The sequence below is a fragment of the Anas acuta genome, chromosome 2 (assembly GCF_963932015.1).
Source record: "Anas acuta chromosome 2, bAnaAcu1.1, whole genome shotgun sequence".
Lineage (NCBI taxonomy): Eukaryota > Metazoa > Chordata > Aves > Anseriformes > Anatidae > Anas > Anas acuta.
Genome location: NC_088980.1, coordinates 56139892 through 56167183, shown reverse-complemented (window position 1 = coordinate 56167183; position 27292 = coordinate 56139892). Strand labels below are relative to the sequence as shown.

General features: G+C 36.1%; 1 protein-coding gene across 1 annotated transcript in view; it reads left to right on the top strand.

Annotated features, from left to right (window-relative positions):
* Positions 1-27292, top strand: part of CNTNAP2 (contactin associated protein 2) — a 1125334-nt gene that overhangs the window by 475869 nt on the left and 622173 nt on the right. The window contains exon 4 of the mRNA XM_068674838.1: positions 5449-5596. Coding sequence (XP_068530939.1) covers positions 5449-5596 — 148 coding nt within the window. The remainder of the gene's footprint in view (positions 1-5448; positions 5597-27292) is intronic.

Below are 27292 nucleotides of genomic sequence, written 5' to 3'. Positions count from 1 at the left end.
AAAAATTGAATCTGAATCTTAATTTTCCCTAACTTTATTTCCAAATATCATTAAAAAAATTACATGGATTCTCTGTGTTTGTTGTTGCTTTTTTTTTGTTTTGTTTATAATGCAAAAACATTATACTGAATGTATAGTGTATATAAGTGTAGTATATATCTATGTATAGAGATATAGTGTATTTCTTCGGTTTGTCTGAAGAATATTGGTAAAGCCAAAGTGAATTTCAAAGATCATACAGCTTTAATTGCTGATGCTTCTGCTGAAGATACTTCCTGTACCAAAAGCTTATCTACTTTTTCAATGTAATTATTTGGCACATTAAAATGCATTATCTATTCTTATAAACCTTCTCTAGCAACTTTTGAAAAATAAGAACTTATCAAATTGTGGTCTTAAGGAAGCTAGTTATGAAACTCTTACTGAGTACTTTCGAAAACTCCATTCAACATATGCTCAAACCTATTAGTTAGAAACGAATTCTGGGCATATTTTCTTATCTTTCTTCATTCTTAATACTTTATTGACCTGTGGAGTTCTGTCTTTAAGAAAAGTGTTTGTGACTTAAAACACTCTTGAACTTTTTGTTGCAATGTGAGCTTAAAGAATTTGGTATCCAATATTAGAACAGAAGTGCTTGTAGAAAAGAGAATTTCAGAACTGGACTGATGAGACAGTGCTACCTGTTTTACAGACACATGATCCATCTTGATCATTTTCCCAGTCTGGCTTAAAGAAAAACTCCTTTACCAATGAGGAGAACACTTCTGGCAATAATACTTCAGTGAGGGTTCTTATATGAGGGTTGTATATTTCTGTCTTTTTTAGTCAGAGAGTCACTCCCCATTTAAAAATAAAAAAATCTCCCATATAATGTGGGTCTACGTTATGCTTTTAAATCTTATTAAACTCTTTGTAACCTTGGTTTTGCAAATTGTATAAATTCAATTTTTAATGAAAACCTCTATTTCTGAGCCTGTGTACAAATCTCAGTAGGAAAAAGAAATTTTACAGCAATAGTACATAATTCACAAGCTCCTGTAAATTGATTTTGCAGCCTTGCAATGATGGATTTGGGCCTGATGTTTGCATTATCCACGGAGCATGTATTACTGTACTGCATTTATCTAAATGAAGGCTGTATTTAAAGGATATTGTTCTGCTGGAGACTAAATGAAATGCATGTTAATTATCCAGGAAATTGATGACAGAGTACCCTATTCTCTGCTGATGGTGTTTATACATTCAGCAGATGTTACTGGATTGTAGACCAAAAGGAACCTTCAAAATGTCAAACACCTGCTGGTTTGTGCTATAAGTCTTTCTGTCAAATGATCGGTAAAGCACAGATCATAGAATCATTTAGTTTGGAAAAGACTTCTAAGATCATTTAGTCCAACCTTTAACCTAGCACTGCTAAATCCACTGTTAAGCCGTATACCTAAGCTCTCTACATCTACACATTATTTGAAGAACTCCAGGGATTGTGACTCAACTACTTCCCTGGGCAGCCTGTTCCAATACTTGAGTTAAGAAGGTTTCCCCTGAGCCTCCTTTTCTCCAGGCAAACCAGCTCCAGTTGCTCCTCAGAAGGCTTGTTCTCTAGAACCTTCATCAGCTTCATAGCCCTTCTTTGGACAGGCTCCAGGGCCTCGATGTCCTTCTTGTTGTGAGGGACCCAAAACTGTACTCGAGGTGTGACTTCACCAGAACAAAGTACAGGGGGATGGATGATCATCTCCCTGGTCCTGCTGGTTACACTGTTCCTGATGCTAGCCAGGATGCCATTGGCCTTCTTGGCCACTTGAGCACATTGCTGGTACATAGGCAGCTGGCTATAAACCAGCATCCCCAGGTCCCTTTCCATCTGGGAGCTTTTCAGCTGCTCTTCCCCCAGCCTACAGAGTTGCATGGAGTTGTTATGATTAAAGTGCAAGACCTGGCACTTAGCCTTGTTGAACATCATACAGTTGGCCCCATTGGTCCAGCCTATCCAGACCCCTCTGCAGAGCTTTCCAACCCTCAAGCACATCAACACTTGTGCAGAACTTGATGTCGTCTGCAAACTTGCTAAGGGTGCACTCAATACCCTAGTTCATATCATTGATAAAGATATTGAATAGAACTGGCCCTGTGGAACACCACTAGTTACCAGCCTCCAGCTGGATTTAACTGTATTCATCACAACTCTTTGGGTCCAGTCACCCTTCCAGTTTTAACCCAAAGAAGCATACATCCATCCAAACCATGAGCAGCCACTTTCTACAGGAGAATGCTTTGGGAGATGGTGTCAAAAGAAGGTGAGTTGCTATTCAAAGGGACCTGGAAAGGCTGGAGAAGTGGGTCCATGTGAACAGCATGAGGTTCAGCAAGTCCAAGGTGCTGCACCTGGGTTAGGGCAATCCCATACAGGAGTACAGATTGGGATAACTCACTGAGAGCATCCCTGTGGAGAAGGACTTGGGGGTTCTGGTAGATGAAAGACTCAACATGAGTCAGAAGTGTGTGCTTGCAGTGCAGAAGGCCAACTGCATCCTGGGCTGAATCAACAGAAGTGACCACCAGGTGGAGAGAGGTTGTTCCCCTCTACTCTACCTTTGTGAGGCCCAACCTGGAGTGCTGCATCCAGGTCTGGGGCCCCTAGCACAAGAAAGATGTGGACCAGTTAGAGTGAGTCCAGAGATGGGACACAAAGATAATCAGAGGACTGGAGCACCTCTCCTATGAAGAAAGGCTGAGAGAGCTGGGGATGTTCAGGCTGGAGAAAAGAAGGCTCCAGGGAGATCTCATTGTGACCTTTTAGTACTTAAAGGGGGCTTATAAAAAAGATGGAGGACTCTTTACTCAGATAGATAATAGGACAAGGGGGAATGGACTTAAACCAAAAGAAGATAGATTTAGACTTGACATTAGGATGAAATTCTTCATTGTAAAGGTAGTGAGGCACTAGAAGTTGTGCCAAGAGACGTTGTGGATGCCCCATTCCTGGAGGTGTTCAAGGCCAGGCTAGATGGGGCCTTGGCCGTCCTGATCTAGCGGGTAGCATTCCTGCCTATGGCAGCAGGGTTGGAGTTAAATGATCTTTAAGGTCCTTTCCAACCCATAGATTCTGTGAATCTATGAAAGGCCTTACTGAAGTCTGGGTAGACCTCATCCACCAAGTGTGTCACCTTAGAAGGAGACCAGGTTTGTCAAGCAGGATCTGCCTTTGATAACCCATGCTGACTGGGCCTGAACATCTGGTTGTCCTGGAAGTACTGCATGTGATAGCACTCAAGGTAATCCACTCCATTGTCATCTGAAAATGTAGATTTTTTTCCATGGTGTGTAATAAGCCAGTTCACACACTCAGGAGAGAGATTGTTTTTACTCAGGCCTCAGTTAAACACAGACAGTACCTCTTCTCTTCCAAGGGAGAGCTTTTTCCTTTACACCATGAGCTTCTTGGCACCAAGATTAGACTGACAGGTCTGTAGTTTTCCAGGTCCTAATTCTGGCCCTTCTTGTAGATGGGTTAGCCTCCAATCGACTGGGACCTCCTCTGATAGACAGGACTGCTGATAAATAATGGAAAACATCTTGGGTCTATCGACCCTTCTGGCAGTTCCCTTGATAGCCTTGGGTCGATCCCATCTGGCCCCATAGACTTTCATACATCTAAGTGGAGTAGCAGGTCACTAACCATTTCCTCATGAATTAGGAGGGCTTCATTCTGCTCCCCATCCCTACCTACCATCTCAGGGCATAATGTATGGAAAGGTACAGGAAATAATTTGGATTTTGAGAATTACTCTTCATAATTCATTTAATCAAATTATATACAAGATATCCATGCCTCCTGAGCAACTGATTTTGCCCCTAATTCTCTTAAATTTAAAACAAAAAACTACCCGTGTTAAGATAGTCTTGTTAAGATTACAGCAAGCACATAACTAAACAAAACAAATTTTATCTTAAAATTTGGAGCATTGCCTTACATGCTCACAAAATATGTTTTTTAAAGATCAGCTTCTTTATTCATTGCATAAAGTTATGTGATTCCTGAAACATGACTCAGAGAACAGCCAGCTGTTCAACAGGATTTTTAGTCCTTATTCAATGTATGCTTTCTGTTGTTTATTGTCTTCTGTTCAGCTCAGAAGACAGAACTGTAATTTTCCTTCTAAATGATTACCACTCAAATATCAAAGTGCATCATAGACATTAATTATTGTATCTAACAAGCTCTTCTATGTAGCAATGAGTGTCATGATAATCGTTTAGTACATTAATAGCAGCAGTAGAGAAAAATTGAGGTGAACTATTACATGTCGTAATCTGGTGAATCTTCCTTACATTTACTGCCACCCATATCTATTGTGCCCTGTACATTTTGTCTCTCAAATTTTTGATGACTTTATTTTGTAGTAGTGTTCCTTACTGTCCAGTTGTTTCTTCAGCTGTTTTTAGTTCTACTATTGGAATATATTACAGGATTTTGTATGGATTTATTAAGATAGCAGAAGTTACCTTTTCTTTGTTTATGACTACCCTGTTCACTGTCTCGAGATCCTTATTTCTGCTGAAAATTACTCATGAAGGGGTGTGAAGGGTCCTTTGAAAATGTTGAGAATAACTGAATAGTAGTCTTTAACATATACGATCAGTGAATGAATGGATTGTGCATAAACTGAAAAAAAAAAAAAAGACAAAAACCCCACTATCATTTTAAGTGGTAGGTATTGTTTACTTTTAAGCTGGATGCTACAAAAACTTTTTGCCAGAGGTAGAAAACTACAAAACAAGCACTAAATATTTATTTCAGTCATTTTAAAAACACACTTAAGAACAGTCCTTTACTGATTTACAAGGTATTACAAACCTTGAGATTAAGAGATTTTCCTGTTGGTGACAGCTATGGTTAGGAGGGAAACTGGACACTCATTTTCCAGTGGTTAGTACATCAGAAGCAAAGGAAGAGTTTTGTATTCTTGGAAATTTGAGAATTGAAGGGTTCCATATCTGTTGTAGGAAATGGGTTATGTCAGTGTTTCTACTTACAGGAAGATGGCTGGTGCGTGTAATCTAATTGTTAGGGGATGTATATCTTCTACAGAACAACCGCTCTGAGTTGGACACTTCTATTAACACAGTAATAACTGAGTAACAGATCAGTGATGCAGAATGGAATACTTTCTTACCTACCGGCAGCTGTTATGTGAGTTCAGTATATCTGTTGTGTAGAAAGAGGACATGAGGTCCCAGTGCTGCTGTTTTGGTATTGTTCTGAACACTGATACTTTTTAAATCCACTATTCATTTGGTCACTATCTCAGAAAACATTTAAACTAAATTTAAGTGTTACCTAGACACTCAGAGGACTTTACTGCCTGTGCTTTCCTTCATACCAGAACTTTTATAGCATGTGAGATAGATTTAATACAACAATTTTCTTCTTCTTTCCCTTAGGCATTTCCTGGAAATACAAACTCTGATAGTGTGGTTCGACATGATTTACAACATCCAGTTATCGCTCGCTATGTGCGTATAGTTCCTTTGGACTGGAATGGAGAAGGCCAAATTGGGCTGAGAATTGAGGTCTACGGCTGCTCCTACTGTAAGTTTTTCCATGATCTTTTTTTTAATTCTAAGTAGAAACTGTCGTTGGATCTCAGCTTAAATCCGTTGCCTAATGTTTAATTGAATTGCCTAGTGCTTCATTGAGTATTGTAAACTTAAGTCTGAGTTGCTTGTTATTTCTTTTGTGGGAGATTCAATACTGGAATTTGTGATAGTTCTCTGAAGTCACTCCTTTTGAACTTCATGGCTGATTTTTTTGCAGAAGACTAACTATTATATAACCTTGAACAGTCCCGTTGAAGAAATGACAGTGTTCAGACAAATCTCATGTTGGATCCTAAGGGGAACAGCTGGGAAACAAGAAATAATTCATTGCTTGGTGCTAAAGATAAAAATAAAGCAAATAAGAATTCTATCGAAGTATCTCAGATTGTCTAAATGTATGACATGTTTTTCAGAGACTTTTCCATTCATTAGTATATGTATATTAGTATATGACTTCAGAATTTCCTTTGAAATCCAAATGAGGAGTGGTACAAATGGTTAAGAGCAAAACTGATTATGTTTTAAGAGAAGCAAGAGTAGTTTCTAAACGCCATTCCTACAATTTGATCCTGCCGGTACCTGAAGAAAGTCTACAGGCTTGCAAAAACATAAGTGTCTGATGTCCTATTTGTATTTAATTTTAATGCAGTATCCTGCTTGTAGGTATTTTAGCTGTAAGGAGGTATTTGAGATTTGCTTTAAAAAACAACAAAAACAATCAAACAAACAAAAAAACAGGTTCTAGAATAAGTTAAGGAGCTCCCATCTTGAAGTCTCATCCATTGTCTTCACTGGGTGATTTAAGTAATATTGGAGACCTTTGCCATCCTAACTAGCAATTGTGCTAATTAACTAGCAAAATGTTTTGTGATTTCAGTCTGTTAGATCCATTGTTTCCCCAAGCAGACAGGGTTTCCACAGGTATCCAGAGTCAACTTTTATTTAAAGCAGCAAAATTTAATGGTGCCCACATAGCAGCTTAAGCTGTGATCCTCCAAGGAGAGGCTCAGCCCTAAACTTTCCCTGGGTTCTTATACTCGTACAATCTTCATTTTGACCGCTACAATCCAATCAGTTCTTGACACATAAAAGTTACATTCCTTCAGATTGGCGGTTTGTTGTGAGGCAGGCTGTTTTCTGTTATCTGTTGGGGCAGGATTTCGTCTGGGAACCCCCTTGGTCAGCACATCACCCCTTCGCCATCAGAACCACTCAAGCTCCCCCACAATGCTGCTTTCTGTCACTCAATCACCACTATATGCCAGTTTCAGGTTATGGGGAGCTTATGGGCAGCTCATACTGTGGCCTAAGGCTTCTCTAAATTTACTCTACTAATGTCAAACAGCAGCTCCCCCAATTCCTTACAGCAGCTTGTTTCCCTTTCACGGTTGTTGATTTGATTTGGATAGATAGTCTAAAGGCTATATTCTTTCATTAAACACCAGTGGGAACCACAAAGAATATTTTTTCTATTTCCTTGGAATGATTTACACCCCCCCCCCCTTTTTTTTTTTTTTTTTTAATATATGAAACTGCAAATAACTTCTGAGCAATAGCTAAGAAATCAAATCAAACCTGTGGTGTTTGTAGCACTGTGCTGAGGGCCCTCATGGATGTTAGATACATTTATAAAAACAAACAAACAACAGTATATTTGTTATCTGCAGAACTGTAGGTTATTCCAATGTTTCTTACTTGAAAAGAAACTAAGCTTCTGAAGTTTTAGGTAGCACTGTTTGCATGGCTCCTAATAAATGTTTATTATCACATTGCTAAAATGTTTTACAGGCTGCTTTAAGCAGAGCCAACACTGTAGCATAGTTAATTTTTGCAGCATGATGAATATTTACTTGTAAGTGTATCTACTTCAAATGCAAATTTAGGTATTTAATGCAAGAAGTCACCATTTAGTTTGTTTTGAAATATGACAGTTTTTAACAGAAAAAATGCCTTTAAATAGTTGAATAAAGCAATAAAACTCATGATCTTTGCTGAAATATTTACAGGTAGAAGTATTTTTTTATTAAATAGATAGACAAAGTATTGTAGATACGTAACAAGATGCTTTTAGAGACTTAAAGTAAATGTGAGAAAAAGCAAAACATAGCTTGTTGACAAAATGATTTCAGTCATTTGATGAAAAGTTGCTTGGTTGATGGACTGTATATTTTTGGAGGAGAACAAAAAGCTTCTGCCAAGGAAACAATGTGTGGGACTACAAAAATATTGATAAAATGTGCATTCACAGTTGAACTGAGGTAGCCAAACATAACTTTGTAGTTTTGCTCAGAGAGTAGTGTTAGTCTGTTGGCATTGCCAGTGATTTAACTTTTTTAAAAATAACAGTAATAATAATAATTTACATTATATATTTATAGGGACTTTTGTTTCAAAAAGCTCTCCTAGAATGTTGTATGGATTTTAGATGCAGGAATCAGTTAGGATGTCCCTGAAATTCAGTATCAGTAGGTAGCAGAGCAATTGAAAAGAAAAACTAAACCTCACTGTAATAAAAGAGAGGAAGGCAGCGCCTTGGTATGACTATCAGAACAATGTAGCAATGTGTAAGAGTTCCAGATTTGTCTTCAAATGCATCATTTGGAGCAAACTGTGTAAAAACTCCATTGTTGCATGTATATGTGTCATATAGCAAAGTTTTTAGTCCTATGATTAGAATAAAGCATGAGTCTCCCTCTACAAGATTCAGAATGAACCTTATGTTTATCTCTGTGACTAAATGGTGACATCGAATTTGAAAAAGATTTTTAATTCTCCATAGGGAAAAACTGACTGCCTAATTAATAATAATAAAAAATGATAATAAAAAAAACAGTGAGTAAACAACTTGCTTATTGGATATGTTCATGGAAGAGTTGCATGAGAAAAACAAGCTTGGAAAACAACAGCAAACAAATTATTATATGACATAAAAACATATTTTAATCATTGGGAGTTTTAGGTTTCATTGTAAAAGAAGCTACTTAAGACACTCAAAAGGGGAAAAGAGTCTTTCTTTATGCGTGACATAATTTTTCATAACGCAAATTATAAGGAAGAAAGCAATATAACCAAAGGCAAAGTATCCAACCAGTTAAGGCAAAACTGGTGGCAGATTTTCATTCATTCTCTTTTGGAGATAGAGAACAAAAGGATGTGGCATATATCTTCCATCATGTCCAGTTTATGAATGCTGACAAATTGAAAAGTCATGGCATCTGGAGGCTCTGGCAACTATAATATACTACATTTTACAAACAATTTTGAATATCATAGTAAGCTCCTGCAAGATCACTGATGGCAATGAAGGATTAAAAGAACTAATTAATAGTTCCTTTAATCTCCATCCTGTAACAGATGAATGCTTACAAAATGGAAATAACATTGCATAGTCTTTGGCTGCACTTTTTAACCTTATCCTCATAACCTGGGTGCTGAAATCCTGTGGTGTGAGTGGAATGTACTCACTGATATCTTGGGCTTTTTTCATACAGCTCGGTTGTAGATTTTCTGCATCTAAATTCATTGCCTGAATCTTTTAGACAAAGCTGTATGTCTGACAGTAAGAATTTGCAAATTCCAAATGGTTTGCGTCTGAGGTGTAGGATATTCTTGAAAAAATCACTTGGAGACAGCAGAAAGTCACGCAAATAATATACATAAGGCAAATAGAGAGCAGGAACAATAAAGCTCTATGAATGTTTGCAAACTGAGTTTTTTCCATTCATTGACCAGATCTGTTTGCACTTATGAAGCAGTGAAAGTGAACAAATGTCGTTTGAGCTCTGTTAGCAAATCTGTTCATTTCAGTTGTTAGCTATACTATTTGTAGTGTGCTGTGTCAAATATTACTGTTTCAGTTTTATGCTGGATGACTGATTTTTTTGGGGGACTGAGGGAAAAGAAGGAAAAATAGCAAACACAGACCACAGAGGTTTATGAAATAATAATTTTGTATAGAAAACATTCACTATCCAGATAGTACAGTGAAAAAAAACCTTGGTCATGTAAAAATTTACAAGAGCAAAAATCAGGTTAGGAGATGCTGTTGAGGGTTAAGCCATGAGGGTTTCAAATAATCAATTCTTGCAAATGTTTTGGGAGTACTGAAGTGCTAAAAATTATGGATTAAACAGGTCTTGGACTAGTTAATCCTATCTGCCTGCAGTGACCTAAGCCGTTTTTTCCGTTGGCAGTTAATTCCACATTCATCTGTACTCATTGTTAGGAAATTTTCTGTAATACTTGAAATCTCCTTTGCTTGGTTTCATGCTGTTGATTCTAACTACCCATGTCCCCTTCATTCTCTCATGTGGTTGCCCTACGTACCTAACAAGAGCTCCATCCTCTTCAGAATTATCTATTGCATCTACACATCAAAGGGAATATTTGAAGCAGGTAAAAAAAAAAACACTGTTATTTCACTTGTGTGGAATTTGATCAATTTTCACTTGGCCAGACTGAATAGCATACACTGGACATTTTGTTTCATCAGCATCACATTTAAAAACAAAACAAAATAAAATACTAAAATACATGAAGAAAAGTCTATTGAAGTGACATGATTGCTATCGGAACACTTTATGCTGTATGAAATATATTTCCATATGTGTATGTGTACGTATTTCTTCTGTCACACTTTTCATGCCTAATATTCACCTAAATGGTAAGGATACTGATTTCATCCCCAAATCCATGTAAACAATTCCCTACCTCCTCTCATGATATTTTATTACTCATAATAAAAGCGCAATTAAGTTGCTCAGGCAGGCTTCTTTGACCATCTAAATGGTGCAACTGTGTAAAAATATTAAATAGGAAGAACAATTTTGAAGTGTATATTTTGTGCAATTATGTTCTCAGAGTTGTAGCAATTTTATTAAATTATTGGAAGTAAAATTGCTTTTAATTTTGGGTAAAATCAGAGAATTGACAAAACTGTTTAGCAGAGGTCCATGTGAGCTTAATAGCTTTGTTTATGACAGTGGATGGAACAGTTAGGAGTTCTAAGCATCCAACCTTTTTTTCACCCTATTTCTCCAAAATTTCAGTATTTTTATACTGGGTAGACGTATACATATTTAGGTCTATGTGTTTGATTTTTAGACAACATCATTGCAGTTCAACAGGTGCAAGCACAGCTTGATATTCTCTCTGATATTAAAGGTCCATGGCTGAATAGTCACAGTTAAACTATGGAGAGTGAGGGAATTGAACTGTTGAACTTTTAAAGATTTATTTGAATACGTGCTCTGTTTGAAAGTTTGCTTCATTGTTAAGATATTTTCTAGCTTTTTGACATGGAGGGGATTCCTTTTTTCTTAAGAGTCATGAAAATTGATACTTTTTATTACCCATACATTCTTAGTTCCATGGTAGTCTTTAAATAGTTGAGTTCAGCAAATTGAAGATAAATTATGCCATCTGTCTTTAGAATTGTTCCCAATGCTTTCCCCTACCCACTCTCCAGCAAGAGGTGGTTGTGATTGTTTATGCGTACGTGTTCATTTATTTTTGTATGAAAGTGAGAACAGACTTTTGTTACCCCAGCCCATTTGTTACCTCTGGTTGTTAACAGTAATAAATATAGACCTATTTTGATAGTAGGTAAAAATACCAATTTAAAACATTTGTGTTTCTATTTTAAAATTAAGAAAAAAAAAAAACAAAAAAAAACAAACAAACAAACAAAAAAAAAAAAACAGCATTTTTGAAAAAAGTTATTTATTTATTTATTTTTAAATCAGAATATTGAGATAGAAACAGAAAGAAAGTCCTTGGAAATATTTTTGCTTTTCCTAGAAAAAGAAACAACAAACAAACAAAAACAGAAAATTAACCCGATGTTTAATTTTAGCTGTTTTTTGCTTCCCTAAAAAGAATATTTCAGAAAGATGTGACATGAGCTTCTGCTTTAAAAAATTAAATGCATAAATACATATTTTCTTCAAAAAATAAATAGTGTATTAAATAGAAGAAGAGCACTCTTGTTTTGTGTAGTGATAGCCAAGGCTATCCCACCCAGTCACTAAATCAGGAACAAGGGAAAAAAAGCTTGTGGGTTACAAAAAAATGACAGGGAGAACACTCATCATTTATAATTGCAAGACAGACTCACCTTGGGGAAGATTAATTTATTGCCAATTAAAATATATTCCAATATTGAGAAACAAAGGCAATCTTTATAACAACACCATCCCCTATCCTCCCTCTCCCAGACTCAACTTCAGCTCTCGATTTCTGATACTCCTACCTGCCTTGTGAGCAGCACGGGGGTCTGGGGATATGGTCATTGTGGTTCTTCTGTGCCTCCCCTTCCTCCTCACACTTCTCCCCTGCTCCATGCCGGGCTGTCCAGGGCTGCAGGGCAAGCTCTGCAGGGCTCCTGGAGCACCTCCTGCCCTGGCTGCTCACAGGGCTGCTTCTCGCACTTCTTTCCTCACTGCCGGGCAGCGTTTGGCCCTTGCTGAGCTCCGCTCTCCCTGAGGAGCCCACCCGTGGCCGAGGGGCTCAGCCAGGCCCTGTGGTGAGGCCACTGGAGCCAGCATGGGGCAGCCCTGGCCTCGCCTCACAGAGTGGTCTGGCCACTGCCTGGTGCCTGCACCCAGTACCATTTTTAGGTCAGATCTTAAAACCTAACATATATGTTTATTTCTTATTCTTTAACTTTTAGTTAGTTTGGCACAATGCATGTATATTTTCCTTTCAACTGTTTGAAACTGACAGCAAACTGAAAAGTCCATTATTTTTCCATTTGTAGTTATAATGAGGTTACTGGTAGATACTCTCAAGCACCACAGCTTTGTGAATTGCAACAGCAATGTGCTCTTTACAGGTTCATTTGTTAGCTGGCAATGAATGTATAATCAAAGTCAGAGAAAAACAAGTATATTTTCTATGAATACATGCCCCACCAACTTGTTCAATTGTATTGTTCAATTGTATTCTCCGACAGTTTTCAATTACACTTGAACATTTTTTTCATTCAATATTTCCTTTAGAAGGGTGTATATAGCTGGTTCATTTGAAAAAGCTTTTTTATGACTTTTTTTTTTTTTTTTTTTTTTGTGCAATGTATAAACAAAATGTAAGGCCACATATGATAAAAAACTTGCAGTTTTGTGTAAGGTTTATTAAAGTCAGGCCTGGCTCTTCTCTTGTGGAAAAGAGCAAACTAACATTTTCTATTAGCTTTTCCAATGGTGTTTCCATACCCCCCACAGAATGGGCATTGCATAGTTGTCTGCAATCAGTTTACATGAGGATGGAAATTATCCTTGGGATCCATAAACATCTAGAAAAGTAGAAAAATTAAGTAAGATCCTAGTATCCTTTTTTTAATGAAGAAAGGAAGGTTATATTCAGGTAAATACAAATAAAAGTTTCAGTCTAATAACAGTAGTTTTGCCTGTAATGTTTTTTGCCTGAACAGATGCTTGTAATGGTTTTGCCCAGCATACATGTATACTTTTCTTGCATTTCTTGATCTAGTGACCATAGATCTATTTGTCCATGATGACTTATTCCCTTGAGAAATCAAGTGGCTTTTTTCTTATAAAAACAAAACAAAAACAAACAAACTCTACAGATTTCAGACGGTGGGCTTTGGTTCTGTGCCATTGATTTAGAGCACCAAGGGCTTTGCTGATACATGTTTTCCTAAATGTCTGGATTAAAACACATGTTAAAGATGCAGTATCTTCTAGGCTTTTTTCAATTTATTCTGTTCTTCTACTAAAGTTTAGCTGAAGATGACACATTCTGTATTTTTCTTTTAAGTAAAATGGTCTTGGTATTAGTAAATTTTTGTGTTTTCTCAGTCAAAGGTAATGATAGGGTTCTCTGATACAAAACTGCCTACATTAAAGAGTCAACATTACTAAAGGGAAATAACCAAAATTAACTCTTCATAATAATGTTTTTATAAAGTAACTGCTGTCAGAGTTATGTGCAGTATATCCCCATAGTTGAGTTTCTACTCAATATCATATTTTAAAGCTGTAGTCCCATCTTTATGGGCTTTGGGGAATTAGGCAAGTGTGCTGCAGATTTTTCCCTAAATCCTCTAAAATAGGGAAAATGTTCGTTTTTTTTCCACCCTATAAGAATGACATGGTATGCTGTCTCTTGTGGCTAAGATCTACCTCATGCTTCTCTCACTGCAGGGTGGATGCCTTTTAAAAGGGTGCACCTACTGTTATCTCTCCTCAAGGTGTAATTAATGGAGAATGAGTACCCTTGGTGTCCCACTGGTGTTTGTCCAGTCCAACAATTCTTCTAAATGTTAAAGGTCTGTAGGAAAATATCTTCAATCTTCTGGGTCTGTTTCATGTACCACTGAATTACATTAAAGAAAACAAATTTTCAGCTTGACTAAGCAACCCCCTAGATTCCGTGGCTTCAATTATAATGGTGCCAGGCATCACGTAAGCTTTCTCAGATTGGATTCTTTGCTGCTGTTCTTTTAGTTAGTGTAAACATTTCTAAGGCTGTCAAAATAAGTTATTAATTCACAAATGTTGGGGGAAACATCTTGCAGAAATGGTAAACTATTTCATCTTTTCAGATGTAACCATTTTTTTTATTATTAGATGACAGAAAGTTTTAGGCTCCATGATGTTGCACAGCAAAACAATGCAATGCTGAATATTTTTTCTCTTGAATATAATTCATATTATTATCTTACTATAATTACATTTTAGTATGGCTTCAACTGGGTCTTTAGATGGCTTCACAGATTTTCCATTGAATAGACAGAGATTGTTCGATAAGTGTTCATTTGTACTGGTTGCAGATTGTGGTAGATGTGAAAGAAAATCATTTAAAAACCCAATAGTTTTGATTTTTTTTTAAAGAATGCCATTACACACAGAAGATGATTAGAACCTATGTGTTTTCCTGTGTTTATAGTACTTGTGATACAGGAAAAATGTATCTGTATTTTAATGTTTAAGAACATTAATTTAATTTAAGGGAAATACACACTTGATTTATCCTTTAGAAATTCACAGTAAAATTGGGTAAATACTATATGAAAAAAAAATCCTTACATAAATTCATGTGTTTACATGTATCAATTATGCTTGAAATTTGGAGTTAAGATTTGGCAATTGTTCGGTCAAGGTATAAGCTGAAATGGCAATTATGAGCAAAAACAACTACTTCAAATTTTGTGGTAATGGTGGTTTTTGTCACTGCAAATTGAATTTTGAGGTCTACTTGCACTAAGAAGAACATAAAAGTACAGCATGTGGCCCAAAACTGAATACATGTCTATATCAAGTGCTTTACTAAGTCTAGATAAGCAACTAGGTTTCTAAACTAATAGGAACCTAGAAAACTCACGTTTCACAAAAGTGCTTAGATTTTTTTTTTAATTTAAAATTATGTCTTTTATAAAGTAATCTGAACAAATTTTTAAAAGTGTGTAGGTAATTTCCAAATTCAGAAAAAGAAACAAATTTTTATACAGTCTCAATTCTGTGTATTCACCAGATTTTGCCATCCACAATTTTATTTAAAAAGGAAAAATGAAAAAAAAAATATTTCTTGCATGGCAATGTCTCTGTTTTTTGTTTACAGATGCGTAAGGTAATTGAGCTTTAATTATTTCAATATAGAACTGTTCTCTCTCTCTCTCTCTTTTTCTCTTTTTCTTTCCCATAGAACATAAATATTTAATTGCCATTTTAGCTTTAAAAAAAATGAAGAACTTGGGAAACTGTCTTTCTAAAACTGCATGTATAAAAAGCATCCTTATAGGAAAAATCATTTCCTTACCTAAAATAATAATGATTGGTATAGCAACAGTTGGCATTTATGTAGCAAGCTCTTACGTAAGCTTAGTGATATTGCTTGAAGTCAAACAATTTGTAAAGCAGTGAATGTTTTCCTCTATCTATATCTATTTAATACAAGCATGTAAAAAATAAAATAAAATCGAAAATATTTTGTTAAGTGGTAATGAACATTAGAGAGAAGAAAATTTTCAATTAACATGTACTGGTCAGGGAAGGTAGTTGTTCATCTCAGGGAAGTGGTTGAGTCGCCATCTCTGGAGGTTTTTAAAAGACGTTTAGATGTAGAGCTTAGTGATATGGTTTAGTGGAGGACTTGTTAGTGTTAGGTCAGAGGTTGGATCTTAGAGGTCTCTTTCAACCTAGATGATTCTGTGATTTTCTTCAAGGTGAGGGATTTTTTTTACTTATTTTTTCTTCTTGTAACTTTGGTATAAGATGTTGTCAATGCCTGATCTGAGAAAAGCCTGTTGGACTCCAACATACTGAAGGTGATCTATGGTTATAAATTCATCTGAATTCTCTTGTGCTGCTGGTGAGCTGTGACTTAACAATTGTATTGATTGTATACAGCCTTGGTTTTAGGAACAAATCAACAGAAAAATTGTTCAGACATTGAGTATGTCTCTGTAAACCTAGGGTAGGTGTGTAAACTGGAAGAAGACAGTACTATGCCTTCACTTCTGCTGAAGGTTCTTGCTAATTTGGTGTCAATTTTGGAGGTAGCAGGGGGAAGAAAGAAGCCTGTTACTAGGCTTTCCTTTGCAAGCTTGTTAAAAGGCTTGGTGGCTTCACACCGAGTTTGCCAGCTGTTTATAGAATCATGGAATCATGGATGAAATATCTTGAGTTGAAAGGGATCTACAAGGATCATTAAGTCCAACTCCTGTCTTTGTGCAGGACAACCTAAAAATCAAACCTGATTTGTCTGAGAGCATTGTCAAAAATGCTTCTTGAACTCCGTCAGTCTTGGTGTTATGACAGCTTCCCTGGGGAGCCTGTTCCAGTGCTTGACCCTTAATGAAGAACCTAATATCCTATCTGAACCTCCCCTTACACAGCTCGATGCCATTCCCTCAGGTCCTGTCACTGTCTCCACAAAGCAGAGCTCAGCGCCTGCCCCTCCTCTCTCCTTGCGTGTGATCTGCGGGCTGCCATGAAACCTCCCCTCAGCCTGCTCTGCTCTGGGCTGAACAAACCAAGGGACCTCAGCTGCTCCTCATATGTATTACGCTCCAGTCCCTTCACCATCTTTGTTGCCCTTCTTTGGACACTCTCTGATAGTTTTACATCCTTCTTGTACTGTGGTGTACGCACAGTACTCGAGGTGATGCCTGTGCAGAGCAGAGCAGGACAATCGTTTTCCTCAACTAGTTAGCCCAACTAGCCCAGGATATGGCTGGCCATTTTGGCTGCCATGACAACACTGTTGACTCATATTCAGTTTGCCAATGCCAAAAACATGTTATTAAACACTTAAACCATTTTTATGGAATGCATCTTCATATTTTCTCCAATGTGAGGGACTTTCAGCAAGTCATGAAGACTTACACAAGCATAAATGTGTTAGAGGGCATTAAGTAAAACAGATTAAGTGAATACAGAGTGCTGCAGGTGATGAGCTATGAGACTTCAAGTCAAATACATCTTTCAATTATTTGGAAAAATCCACTGAAAACCCATTGTGTCTATTTTTATTTTTATTTTTTCCCTAAGTTTGCCTGATATATATTAGAACATCTTCAGACACAGTGAATGAAGTATTTATAGCACTGTATTTTTGGGAGATAAGGTAGGGGGATTTGAGCGATTGATCTTCTGTCATAATGCAGATATTAAATACTGGATGTGAGTAGGCCTAACTCTTACTTTTATTACATCCTGCTGTAGAAAGAAACTTTATCAAGTCAGGCTAGCACATACTCCCTAGAGAGATCGTGACTATCTGTTCCATGTACTTTAAGTTTTATTTATGTTAGCAGGTGGATAAAAAGAATTACTCTTTGGCTGTAGAAGTTTCTATGTTTCCAATAGAATCCTTAGACATGAAGAGAAAATATTTGTCCAGTTCAAATCCCAGTAAACCTTGGAAAAGCATCCTTCTGAAACAATATTAGCATAGGCTGAAATGTAGTTTTATTCTTTTCTAACAATTTCTGATACTTTGAAAAATTTTCATACACATCTATGCAAGAAAAGTCAATAATTATTACACATTTCATACCCGTTTATTATACTTGTCATTTTACATTTCTTATTAAAAGTTGAAAACATTTAACCACATTGTTTAGTTAAAAACAAGCAAACAAACAAAATGAAACAGAATATTTCAATCGTTAATCTTTTTCCCTGACATAAGAAATCTATTATCCAGTTGTCACACACTTTATAAATTGAATTTATTGCAATTTATCTTTGTATTTTCTGATTTGTTTTGTTTTAATTGACAGTTTTAAGAGAAAGCATCAATGAGTTCTGATGTAAAGGCATGCTTAGGTGAAATTTTCATCCATCAGTACTAAAACCAACAGAATATTTATAAATTTATGCTATCTTTTCTTTAAACAGACAAAAATCCTTCCTTTTATTTAGGTGCAATTTCCCTTGATTTTAAGAGAACAATATCAAAACTGTAGTTCACAGTTTGAAGTGAACACAATATTTAAATTCATAAACAAAATAAAATTACAATAGTTTTTTTTTTCTTTAAAAAAAAAAAAGAACTTATGTTTCCTGATAAACTGCATAACTCATCAGTAAAGCTCATATAATTCATCTGCTTAAAAATGCTCACATTAAAGATACTTTTATCCAGTTTTTTTTTTATCTTCACTGTTTCAAAGTTCTTCCGTTACTTCCATTTGCTACTTTCAACTTTCAGGCTTTTCAGTTTCAGCCTTGTTTCTCAACATAGTTTTCTGAATTCCAACATAACTGAAATATGCAGTCAATATTATCTGGTTTTAAACTGTATTCACTAACAGGAAATAAGGACTAGAATTACTGTTCAGATACTATTAGGAGAGACTGCTTTAAAAGAAGAATTTTTATTTTTAGTGAGCTTTATAAAAGATAATATAAAAAAAAGAATTATGATAGAAATAGATTAAATTATTACAATAAAACATCAAAATAAATCAGAGTATCAGAATAAATCTAAAAATGGTTCCAACAAAAGTTATTTTATCAAGTAGATTCATCACTTGTATACATAGGTATAGCTGAGCCTATCAACCGCTTTGTTGACCAAGCAAACCTACATCAGGACTGTTTTGTTGAAGACATTTGTATTTATAGATAGCTTCCTTATTCCTGGCAAAGAAATTCATGACATTATCTATATGAAAGATTCTGCTTAACAAATGGAAGACGGCAAAAGAAAAAGAATAAAAGAATTAAAAAATAAAATAATAAATAAATGAATAATTGAATGAATGAATAAATAAATAAATAATATGCTGGAGAAGGAAAAGATGAATGGAAAAGCTGGAAGTTTCTCATAATAGGGGCTGTCCAAAACTGGCTAAAAATTGGCAGTAGTGGAGGGGCAACAGGATCTTTTCTATGACTCTCTGTGGCCTTACGCATCTGGGATAGAGTTAATTTTCTTCAGAATAATTGGTATGTTACTAAAGGGAAATGATGATGCAAGACCCTCATGGTCTTGCCCACTAAGTAAACACAATTTCTAATTTCTCACTTAAGACCATTAAGACCATTGATTTTTGGTCTCCCAGCACCTTCTCTTTGACAGACATACTATTCATTCTCTTGGTAGCCCTTATTGGTTTTCTGCTTAGACTTATTTCAGCTTTTTTTCTTCCAGATTTTTTATACTTTTTTGACCAAACTTCTAGATCAAAATTACCTGAATTTCTGTTGTCTTTGAAATGTTGAAGTTATAGACCTTTCCTAACTTTTCTAATTTTTTAGGAGTAATCCAGCTTTGTTCAGATGTTCCTTCATAAATTATCTGTATCTAACAATCACCTTACTCATATGTTAAATTAAAATATATTTTATATATAAAATATATTATGTATATATATTATATATATATATAAAATATAAAAATAATTTCTAAGGTTTCTAAAGGATATGTCAGTCTGGATTTATAAATGTTATTTATTCAAAACTTATAAACATTAAATAGACTTTTTACATATAAGCAAAACTATAAAACTGACATTTGTCTCCATTCTGCATTTCTACATGCTAAGAAACATTGCGAATCATAATTCTTGTTGTTTGGTAATAGGTAAACATAGGGTAGAGGAAGAATTTTACATTCTTGAGAAAGAAAAACCACTACTTTGTAATAGCAAGTTTCAGAGTAAAGCAACCTATGACCATTTACTCCTAGCAGAATAAACTCACTACTTTGGAAAAAAAATGTTCAGGCCATGCTGAACTTCTACAACAGTATATTGTGTCCTTTAAAAAGTAGGGACTAATTTTGATAACTACTTCTGTATTCAGGATTCACTTAGCAACACACAGAAAAACAAAGTTTTGCAGGCATTTTTGCCCAGCTTCTTCAAAGCAGAATATGGTCAGTACAACCTTTTCATCTACCACTCTGACACAATTCTTGGGGGGAGGTGGGGGGGAGGGGGAAACAAACACCAAAAAACAGTATTAAAAAAAAGGAATCAGTGCTTTTATTTTTATTTTTTTAATAATCTATAATGACATATTAGAAGATATATATATATTTTTTATCTGCTTAAGGATCAAAAACTAAAAATGTTTAATAATGTTGCTACAATTGAAACATATGTACAATTACTACATGCCATATGCAATCTGTACAAACCTGTACCGTAGAGCCAGAAGTTCAAAATAAACAGAAGAAAAAAGAGAGAGAAAGATGTCCAGAGAAGGGCGACGAAGCTGGTGAGGGGCCTGGAGAACAAGCCCTACGAGGAGCAGCTGAGGGAGCTGGGCTTGTTCAGCCTGGAGAAAAGGAGGCTCAGGGGTGACCTTATTGCTCTTTACAGATACCTAAAAGGAGGCTGTAGTGAGGTGGGGGTTGGTCTGTTCTCCCACGTGCCTGGTGACAGGACGAGGGGGAATGGGCTTAAGTTGCGCCAGGGGAGTTTTAGGTTGGATGTTAGGGAGAACTTCTTACCGAAAGGGTTGTTAGACATTGGAACAGGCTGCCCAGGGAAGTGGTGGAGTCACCATCCCTGGAAGTCTTTAAAAGACGTTTAGACGTAGAGCTTAGGGATATGGTTTAGTGGGGACTGTTAGTGTTAGGTCAGAGGTTGGACTCGATGATCTTGAGGTCTCTTCCAACCTAGAAATTCTGTGATTCTGTGTGATTCTGTGATTTAAGAATGCACTATTAAAACATCAGCAAAGAGCCCCTAAAAAGAAAATGTAAAATTTTGTGTAAGTAGTTTTGAGGTTCCGTTTTTTGTCACTTACTGCCTCATACAGTACATCAGGCACTCAGATCAGTTCATTTTCACTTCAGATGATCTGCAGTTTGAAGACAGAGAGGTTTTAATTTGGTGCAACTTGTATTCTCTTCTCTGTTTTCTCGCATCTGTGTATCTAATCATATTCCTAGTGCTCTTTTGTATTTCTATTCAGGAGCTATGAATCAGATGTTAATGAAGATAGTTGTTCAGCATCTCTTCGGTAGACAAAAATCTCGTTAATTTCCCTTATATAAAGATAGAGACTAGAATTCATAATATAGCAATTTCTTTCACAGGATGAATTCTTGGCAGAAATTCATTGTGTAATGGATAAATTAAAGAGTCTTTGGCTTCTATACATCTATCCACTGCAGCTTGCTTAAAATGATAACTAAATTTTTATTGCCTAACCACACCCTTCAGCATTTTCTCTGGATGACACAAATCACAGAATCACAAAAAGGCGGAAGGGATGTCTGGAGGTCATCTGATCATGCATGGCCACCTTGATCCACTTTCCCAGGACCACATCCAGATGGTTTTTGAATCTCCAAGTGTGTAGATCCAACAACTTCTCTGGGAAACCTGTGCTAGTGCTTGGTCATCCTCATGGTGAAAAAGTGTTTCCCGATGTTCAGAGGGAACCTCCTGTTCTTCAGTTTGTACCCATTGCCTTCACTGGGAACCACTGAAAAGAACCTGGCTCCATCCACCTTACACATCCACCTCTATGCACCTTCCTCTCAGTTGTATTGCTAAGATCCCTCTTGAGTCTACTCTTCTTCCAGCTGAACAGTCCCAGCCCTCTCAATCTTTCCTCATAGGAGGGATGCTCCAGTTCCCTTATTTTCATGGCCCTTTGTTGGACTCTCTAGCATGTCCATGTCTCTCTCATACTGGGGAGTGCAGAACTGTACACAGTACTTCAAGGTGTGGCCTCACCAGTACTGAGTGAAAGTGAAGGATCACCTCTTTCAACCTGCTGGCAATACTCAGCCTAATGCTGAGCAGGATACAAATGTTTCACAGAAGTAAAATATCCTGACCGTTTCTTTTATTTTCTTTTTATTTGTTTGTAATTCATCCTTTTCTGTTTTTTTTTTTCTACTTTTCTAGTGGAATTTTTCAGTGCAATCAGATAGGATTGGATCATTGTTTAGAAATAAACCTAAATTATTGATGATATGGATATATAGCTAGAAGAACCATAAAATACTTGAATATGTTCAGAACAGCAACATTTAGGCATTTAATCACTAGATTCTTTGAAAAAAAATAAGTAGTATCTGGCATATTTAAAAAAAAAAAAAAGGAACACATTAAAAACAGAAACCAACAATGACAAAAAACATTTAAATAAGATCCACGGTTCCTGTCTTATACGTTTTTATAGTTAACATGCAGTACAAACTGCAAAAAACTTTATCTCTGTTCTGGAATATGTATGCACAAAAACATTCTGATTCAGCCAGAGAAGTCTTCTGAGACTTCATATTTATTTTATACAAATGATTCTGTTCTCTGGAATTTTACTTTTTTATATATACCTTTTGTTGTTGGTGGTGGTGGTAGTGGTTTTTGTTTGTTTTGTTTTTAAAGATATGTAGTTATCCTAGGATGCTTCTCTTACACCTTAAGATTTTTCAAAATATTTGAATTTTGGAAAAGTGTTAGTAATTTTCTAGTTAGAACAATGCAGTTACAGTACTCTTGAATGTAATACTATAATCAGCTGAACCAAACACATCAGCAGCACACTTTGACAATGTAATTTATCTAAAACTTCTATGACAAATTATGAAAAAATGTTCATTTAAATATCATATTGTATATCTTTGTTCTGAACAGATGGGTGAACTGGGTTAGTTGGAGTTAAGATCTTGCTACTGATGCTTGATGTTATTTCTCTACATACCACAAAATAATTAGTGTTTTTATTGGATATACAAGTGTATATGTGATAACATTTGGTAAAAAGAGCATAGCTACACATAGATTTATAGTACATACAAAGAGAAATTTCCTTACAGAATGCTGTTCCCACCAGAGTACATGCCTCCAGTAGATTTGTGTCACACTCAAGTCTACTTCATGTAAAATTCTGGTACAGTCAAACTCTTCTGGAAAATCCAGAGCTTCCAGGCTCTTTGTACTTATGATCATTATGAACAGGACTGTAAAGTGCAAAGTCAAGGACAGCCAAGTTTCTGGTCTCCTTATTATCACAGAAACTAGACAAGAAGCCGCATTTTTTCAGAATACTGTGAAATTCACCATAGTCAAACAAAAAGAGTGAATGGAACATTTCTAAAACCTTGAAAAGTTTCACAAAGTAGAAACTAAAATTTAAGTAAACTATGATTTTTCTATGTATTCCATAGTAAAAAGGAAGTATTTTGAAAATACTTGGATTTATTGCTGTGAATTTTGAAAGCACAGAGGAATTCTAACAATATTCAGTGATTTGTTTTTTTTAAATCTCTACTAGTTACCATCTCTCCTTTACATTACCTAATCAAAAATCATTGGATTACCATTTGTAATGGTTCACCAGAACAGATTTAAAAAAAAATCCAAGAAATAATATATGTTGCTGTTCAAGAAGCATGAGATTCTTCCATGTTTACCTTTGCTGCTAGAATAACGTTATCTTTCAACTGGGTGCACTATGTAATCAGATATCAAAAAGACTATTCATACAAAGGCTTACTACTTTTACATCATTTCAGTACCTGTCATACCAGATTCTTATTTGATATTTATTATAGTATATTCTATTGGTAATAGCAATATCCATACATCTAAGATATTTTCTTACTGAAATACCATTTGGAATAATTTGGAAGGTGTCCAAAAGTATATGGATTTTACGAAGAAAATGAGACAATATATGTTACATAAACATACAGGGAGAACTGAGATACTCTGAAGAAGAATTAAGAAAAATAAGTACCTTATGTCAGAAGACACTGGTTATTTTAATCTGTCCATGGCTGAGCTGAAGCAGAGAGAGGCAAAGGGAGAACCGCTGAACAGGATTTGCTTAAACCCTCTGTTAAAACAGAAAGGAACTTAATGCACATGATGAAACCATCTTCTGAGAAAAGGCCATGAGAGGTGCATTTAAAGAAGCAGAATATTTTCACAACACCTGTGTCTCTTTGTGTCTATATAGCAAGCAGAGCCAGACATACCTTCTTGCACTTGAATGCTCCCCAGTGATGAAAGCAGTGATCCGTCAGGTACAGTACATCTGCAGTCTCTCATTAGTCACTGAGCAGTTCTGTTATGTCTGTAATGTACTGTATTTTGCTTTCATTTATGTTTTCATGAACATTTGAATTGTAGACTAGCAAGTGCTCTTTGGTCATAATATCCTCATAGCAGGAAAAACTATTCGTATGTCCAGTTTGTAAACTTATAGTCTGAAGGTTTTGATACAAAATATTAGTGTTAGATTCACAGACTGAATTTGCCATATTAAAGTCACATGTATAATAAATCAAGAAGTTATAAAAATGATTCATATTCTCAGGCTCCAGGTATTATCAGCTGGAGTCTGCATGACTATCAGCATGTTCTCTAGTGGCTCAAGGGTGAGAGAATAATAAGGTTTTGAAGAATAAGGCTAAAGACAATTTGTAAACTATAGATTTAGGCAGCAAGTGTTGCACTGGGATCAATATTTTCAAAGAAAACTATGTAAATTATCTGATTTAATCCTGTCTAGTAGTCTAGTGGTGGCAGTGGTGATTTTCATGGGCATAAGGATTTGATTTGTGTCTGAGTGTGGCCTAAGCTACACAAAGGAAGAGATTAAATTTAGAAACAGAGCAGTGGAATGAATGCTGTTTGGTATATTTTCTTTTCAATACATCACAGGATACATTTCTTTTCATACTTAGATTTTAATTTTGATATATATTTGTTTCAATAAGTCTCCATAGTTTATAAAAAAAAAAGCAGAAAGAAGTCCTATAGAGCCCAGATACTTGCTGAAGCCTGATAAAAGGGCATTAAGACATAATGAAGTCTCCCCCTCCCCTCCCCTCCCCTCCCCTCCCCTCCCCTCCCCTCCCCTCCCCTCCCCTCCCCTCCCCTCCCCTCCCCTCCCCTCCCCTCCCCTCCCCTCCCCTGCCCTCCCCTCCCCTGCCCTCCCCTCCCCTCCCCTCCCTTCCCCTCCCCTCCCCTCCCCTCCCCTCCCCTCCCCTCCCCTCCCTTGCTATTGTAACAAGTTTAGTAGATCAATCATTCATTTTTTTTATATTTCTGCACAGGAATTTGAGGGCAGATACTACCCCCATTCAAGCATCTGTACCAGCATACTTTAGGTATTCCTGTCTTGCAGTTCATCTTCTTATGGTTTCAAATCCTCTCCCTAGGGTATAACAGTTTGACTGTTAAGTAAGGATGTAGAGTCAGTGTTTGAGATTATCTACTATGAACCACTTTAAATTTGCAGTATGGACCATCATAGTGTATGAGCCCATCATAAGTCAGAGCCTTAAATGATACTTAAAGATACTTAAAGAAAGGATTAATTTTCTTGTGATTATTCTGGTTTCTGTGGTAATTAGTTTCTGATCAAATCTAACAGAGTTTATTTCCATCCAAACTTTTTAAACTCTCTTTAAAATTTTGTCATCAATCCTCCAAAAAGATAACAATTTGCTAATAACTGAGAAATTAGAAAGTTTTCCCAGAAGTAGTGCAGTTAAGAGAGTTTGGTGGTTTGACCCTGACCAGCAGCTAGACACCCAGCCTGCCTTTCACCCACTCCACTTTCCTGAGGGATGGGGAGAAAAATGTAAGGAAGGTAAAAAGAGTCATGCATGGAGATAACAACAGTTTAATAAGAAAAGAAAAAGCTGTGCATGGAAACAAAGCAAAAAGAGGAATTCATTTACTACTTTCCATTGGCAGGCTTCTTCCTGAGAAGCAGGGCCTCTGCACACCTAATGGTTGCTTGGAAAGACAAACAACAGAATTCTGCATGTCCCACCTCCCCTCCTCCTTTCTCTGAGATTTAACATCTGAGCATGATGCCATATGATATGGAATATCCCTTTGGCCAGTTCAAGTCAGCCATCTTGTCTAGGTGCCTTCCTTACCACTATAAACATACCTGTGGTGTGGAGAGAGGGGCTTGACAGTACAAGCCATGTTAAGCAGCAGTGAAAATGCTGTTATCAACACAGAACTGAAAAGCACAGCACCATTTTTCCTGCAATGAATAAAGTTAACTTCATCCCAGCCAGACCCAGTACAGACATGTAAGAGGAAAACTTTAACTTCAACTATCCTATGGTTAAAACTCACCTGTCTACCTACCTTCCAAGAGGTGGGGATGGAGGTGGGAGCTGCTTCTGAAAGAAGCTTCAGTCTCGTTGGCTAGAACATGAAATCCTCTGTACATATTAGGGTAATTTGGGGAGATTTTGAAGTTGAAAGAGCTTCTTTTTGTCTGATTTTTCTAAGGACTTTATATCTGATATTAATTCTGAACTGATAATCAAAGTGTCTGCTTATGATAGATAAATATGAACTTCTTAAGCCAGAAAGAATTAATGATGCATTTATTAGTTTCCAATCAAATAATATAGCCTATTCTAATGATGAATGTCTTGTTTGTTAGTCATCTATTTTGAATGCCATTATAGGTTAGAATTATTTTCAAGCAGTCATAAAATACAGCAGAGTATATGCTGGCTTGTGAACCTAACAGCAGGATACTCTATGATCCAAGTACAAGTATTCCATAATGATTTTTTTTTTCTTTTATTTTTTAAAGGAACACTGATCAAATTTAATAGAAATACTTCAATAATGTTATAAAAAATGTTTCAGCAAAGTGTCATTTACATTCACAATATGAGTTCTGAATAATCACTGTAGGTCCTCTAGTCTTGGTATTTTAATTTCTGAAAAGTGCTCAGACAGAATGCTTAACATATTTACTCTTGTAGTGGACCAGATGATCTTGAAGGTCTTTTCTAACCTTAATGATTCTGTGATTCCAAATGTTTAAATTCATAAGTAGATCCACTTTGTTTGCTCTTGTAAGCATATAACATCTTTCTACTGAATTAGACAAGTTAAAGAGGGAGTCAAATCATCTTCTCACTGTATATTACTTGGTGGATTTTGCAAAAAAAATAAAAATAAATTCAGTAATTTGTGAGACTCACATTTGGCTCTGATTTACAGGTATTGTGGAATGACTGTCACAGCAGTCAATATTTCTGTGTCTAATGTATATTCCATAGTTACACACCAAATTTCCATACATGAGTTTACATGATACCATGTACCAGAGAGAAAGATGAAAAGATGTGGTAGATGTAATAGGTATGTGGGAGAATAAATGAAAAATGAGAAACATGCTGCAGGAGACTCAACTATAATTGGAATGTGTGAGGACAACTCCACAAGCTCGAACAAATTTTGTAGGTTTTCATGTATGTTTTT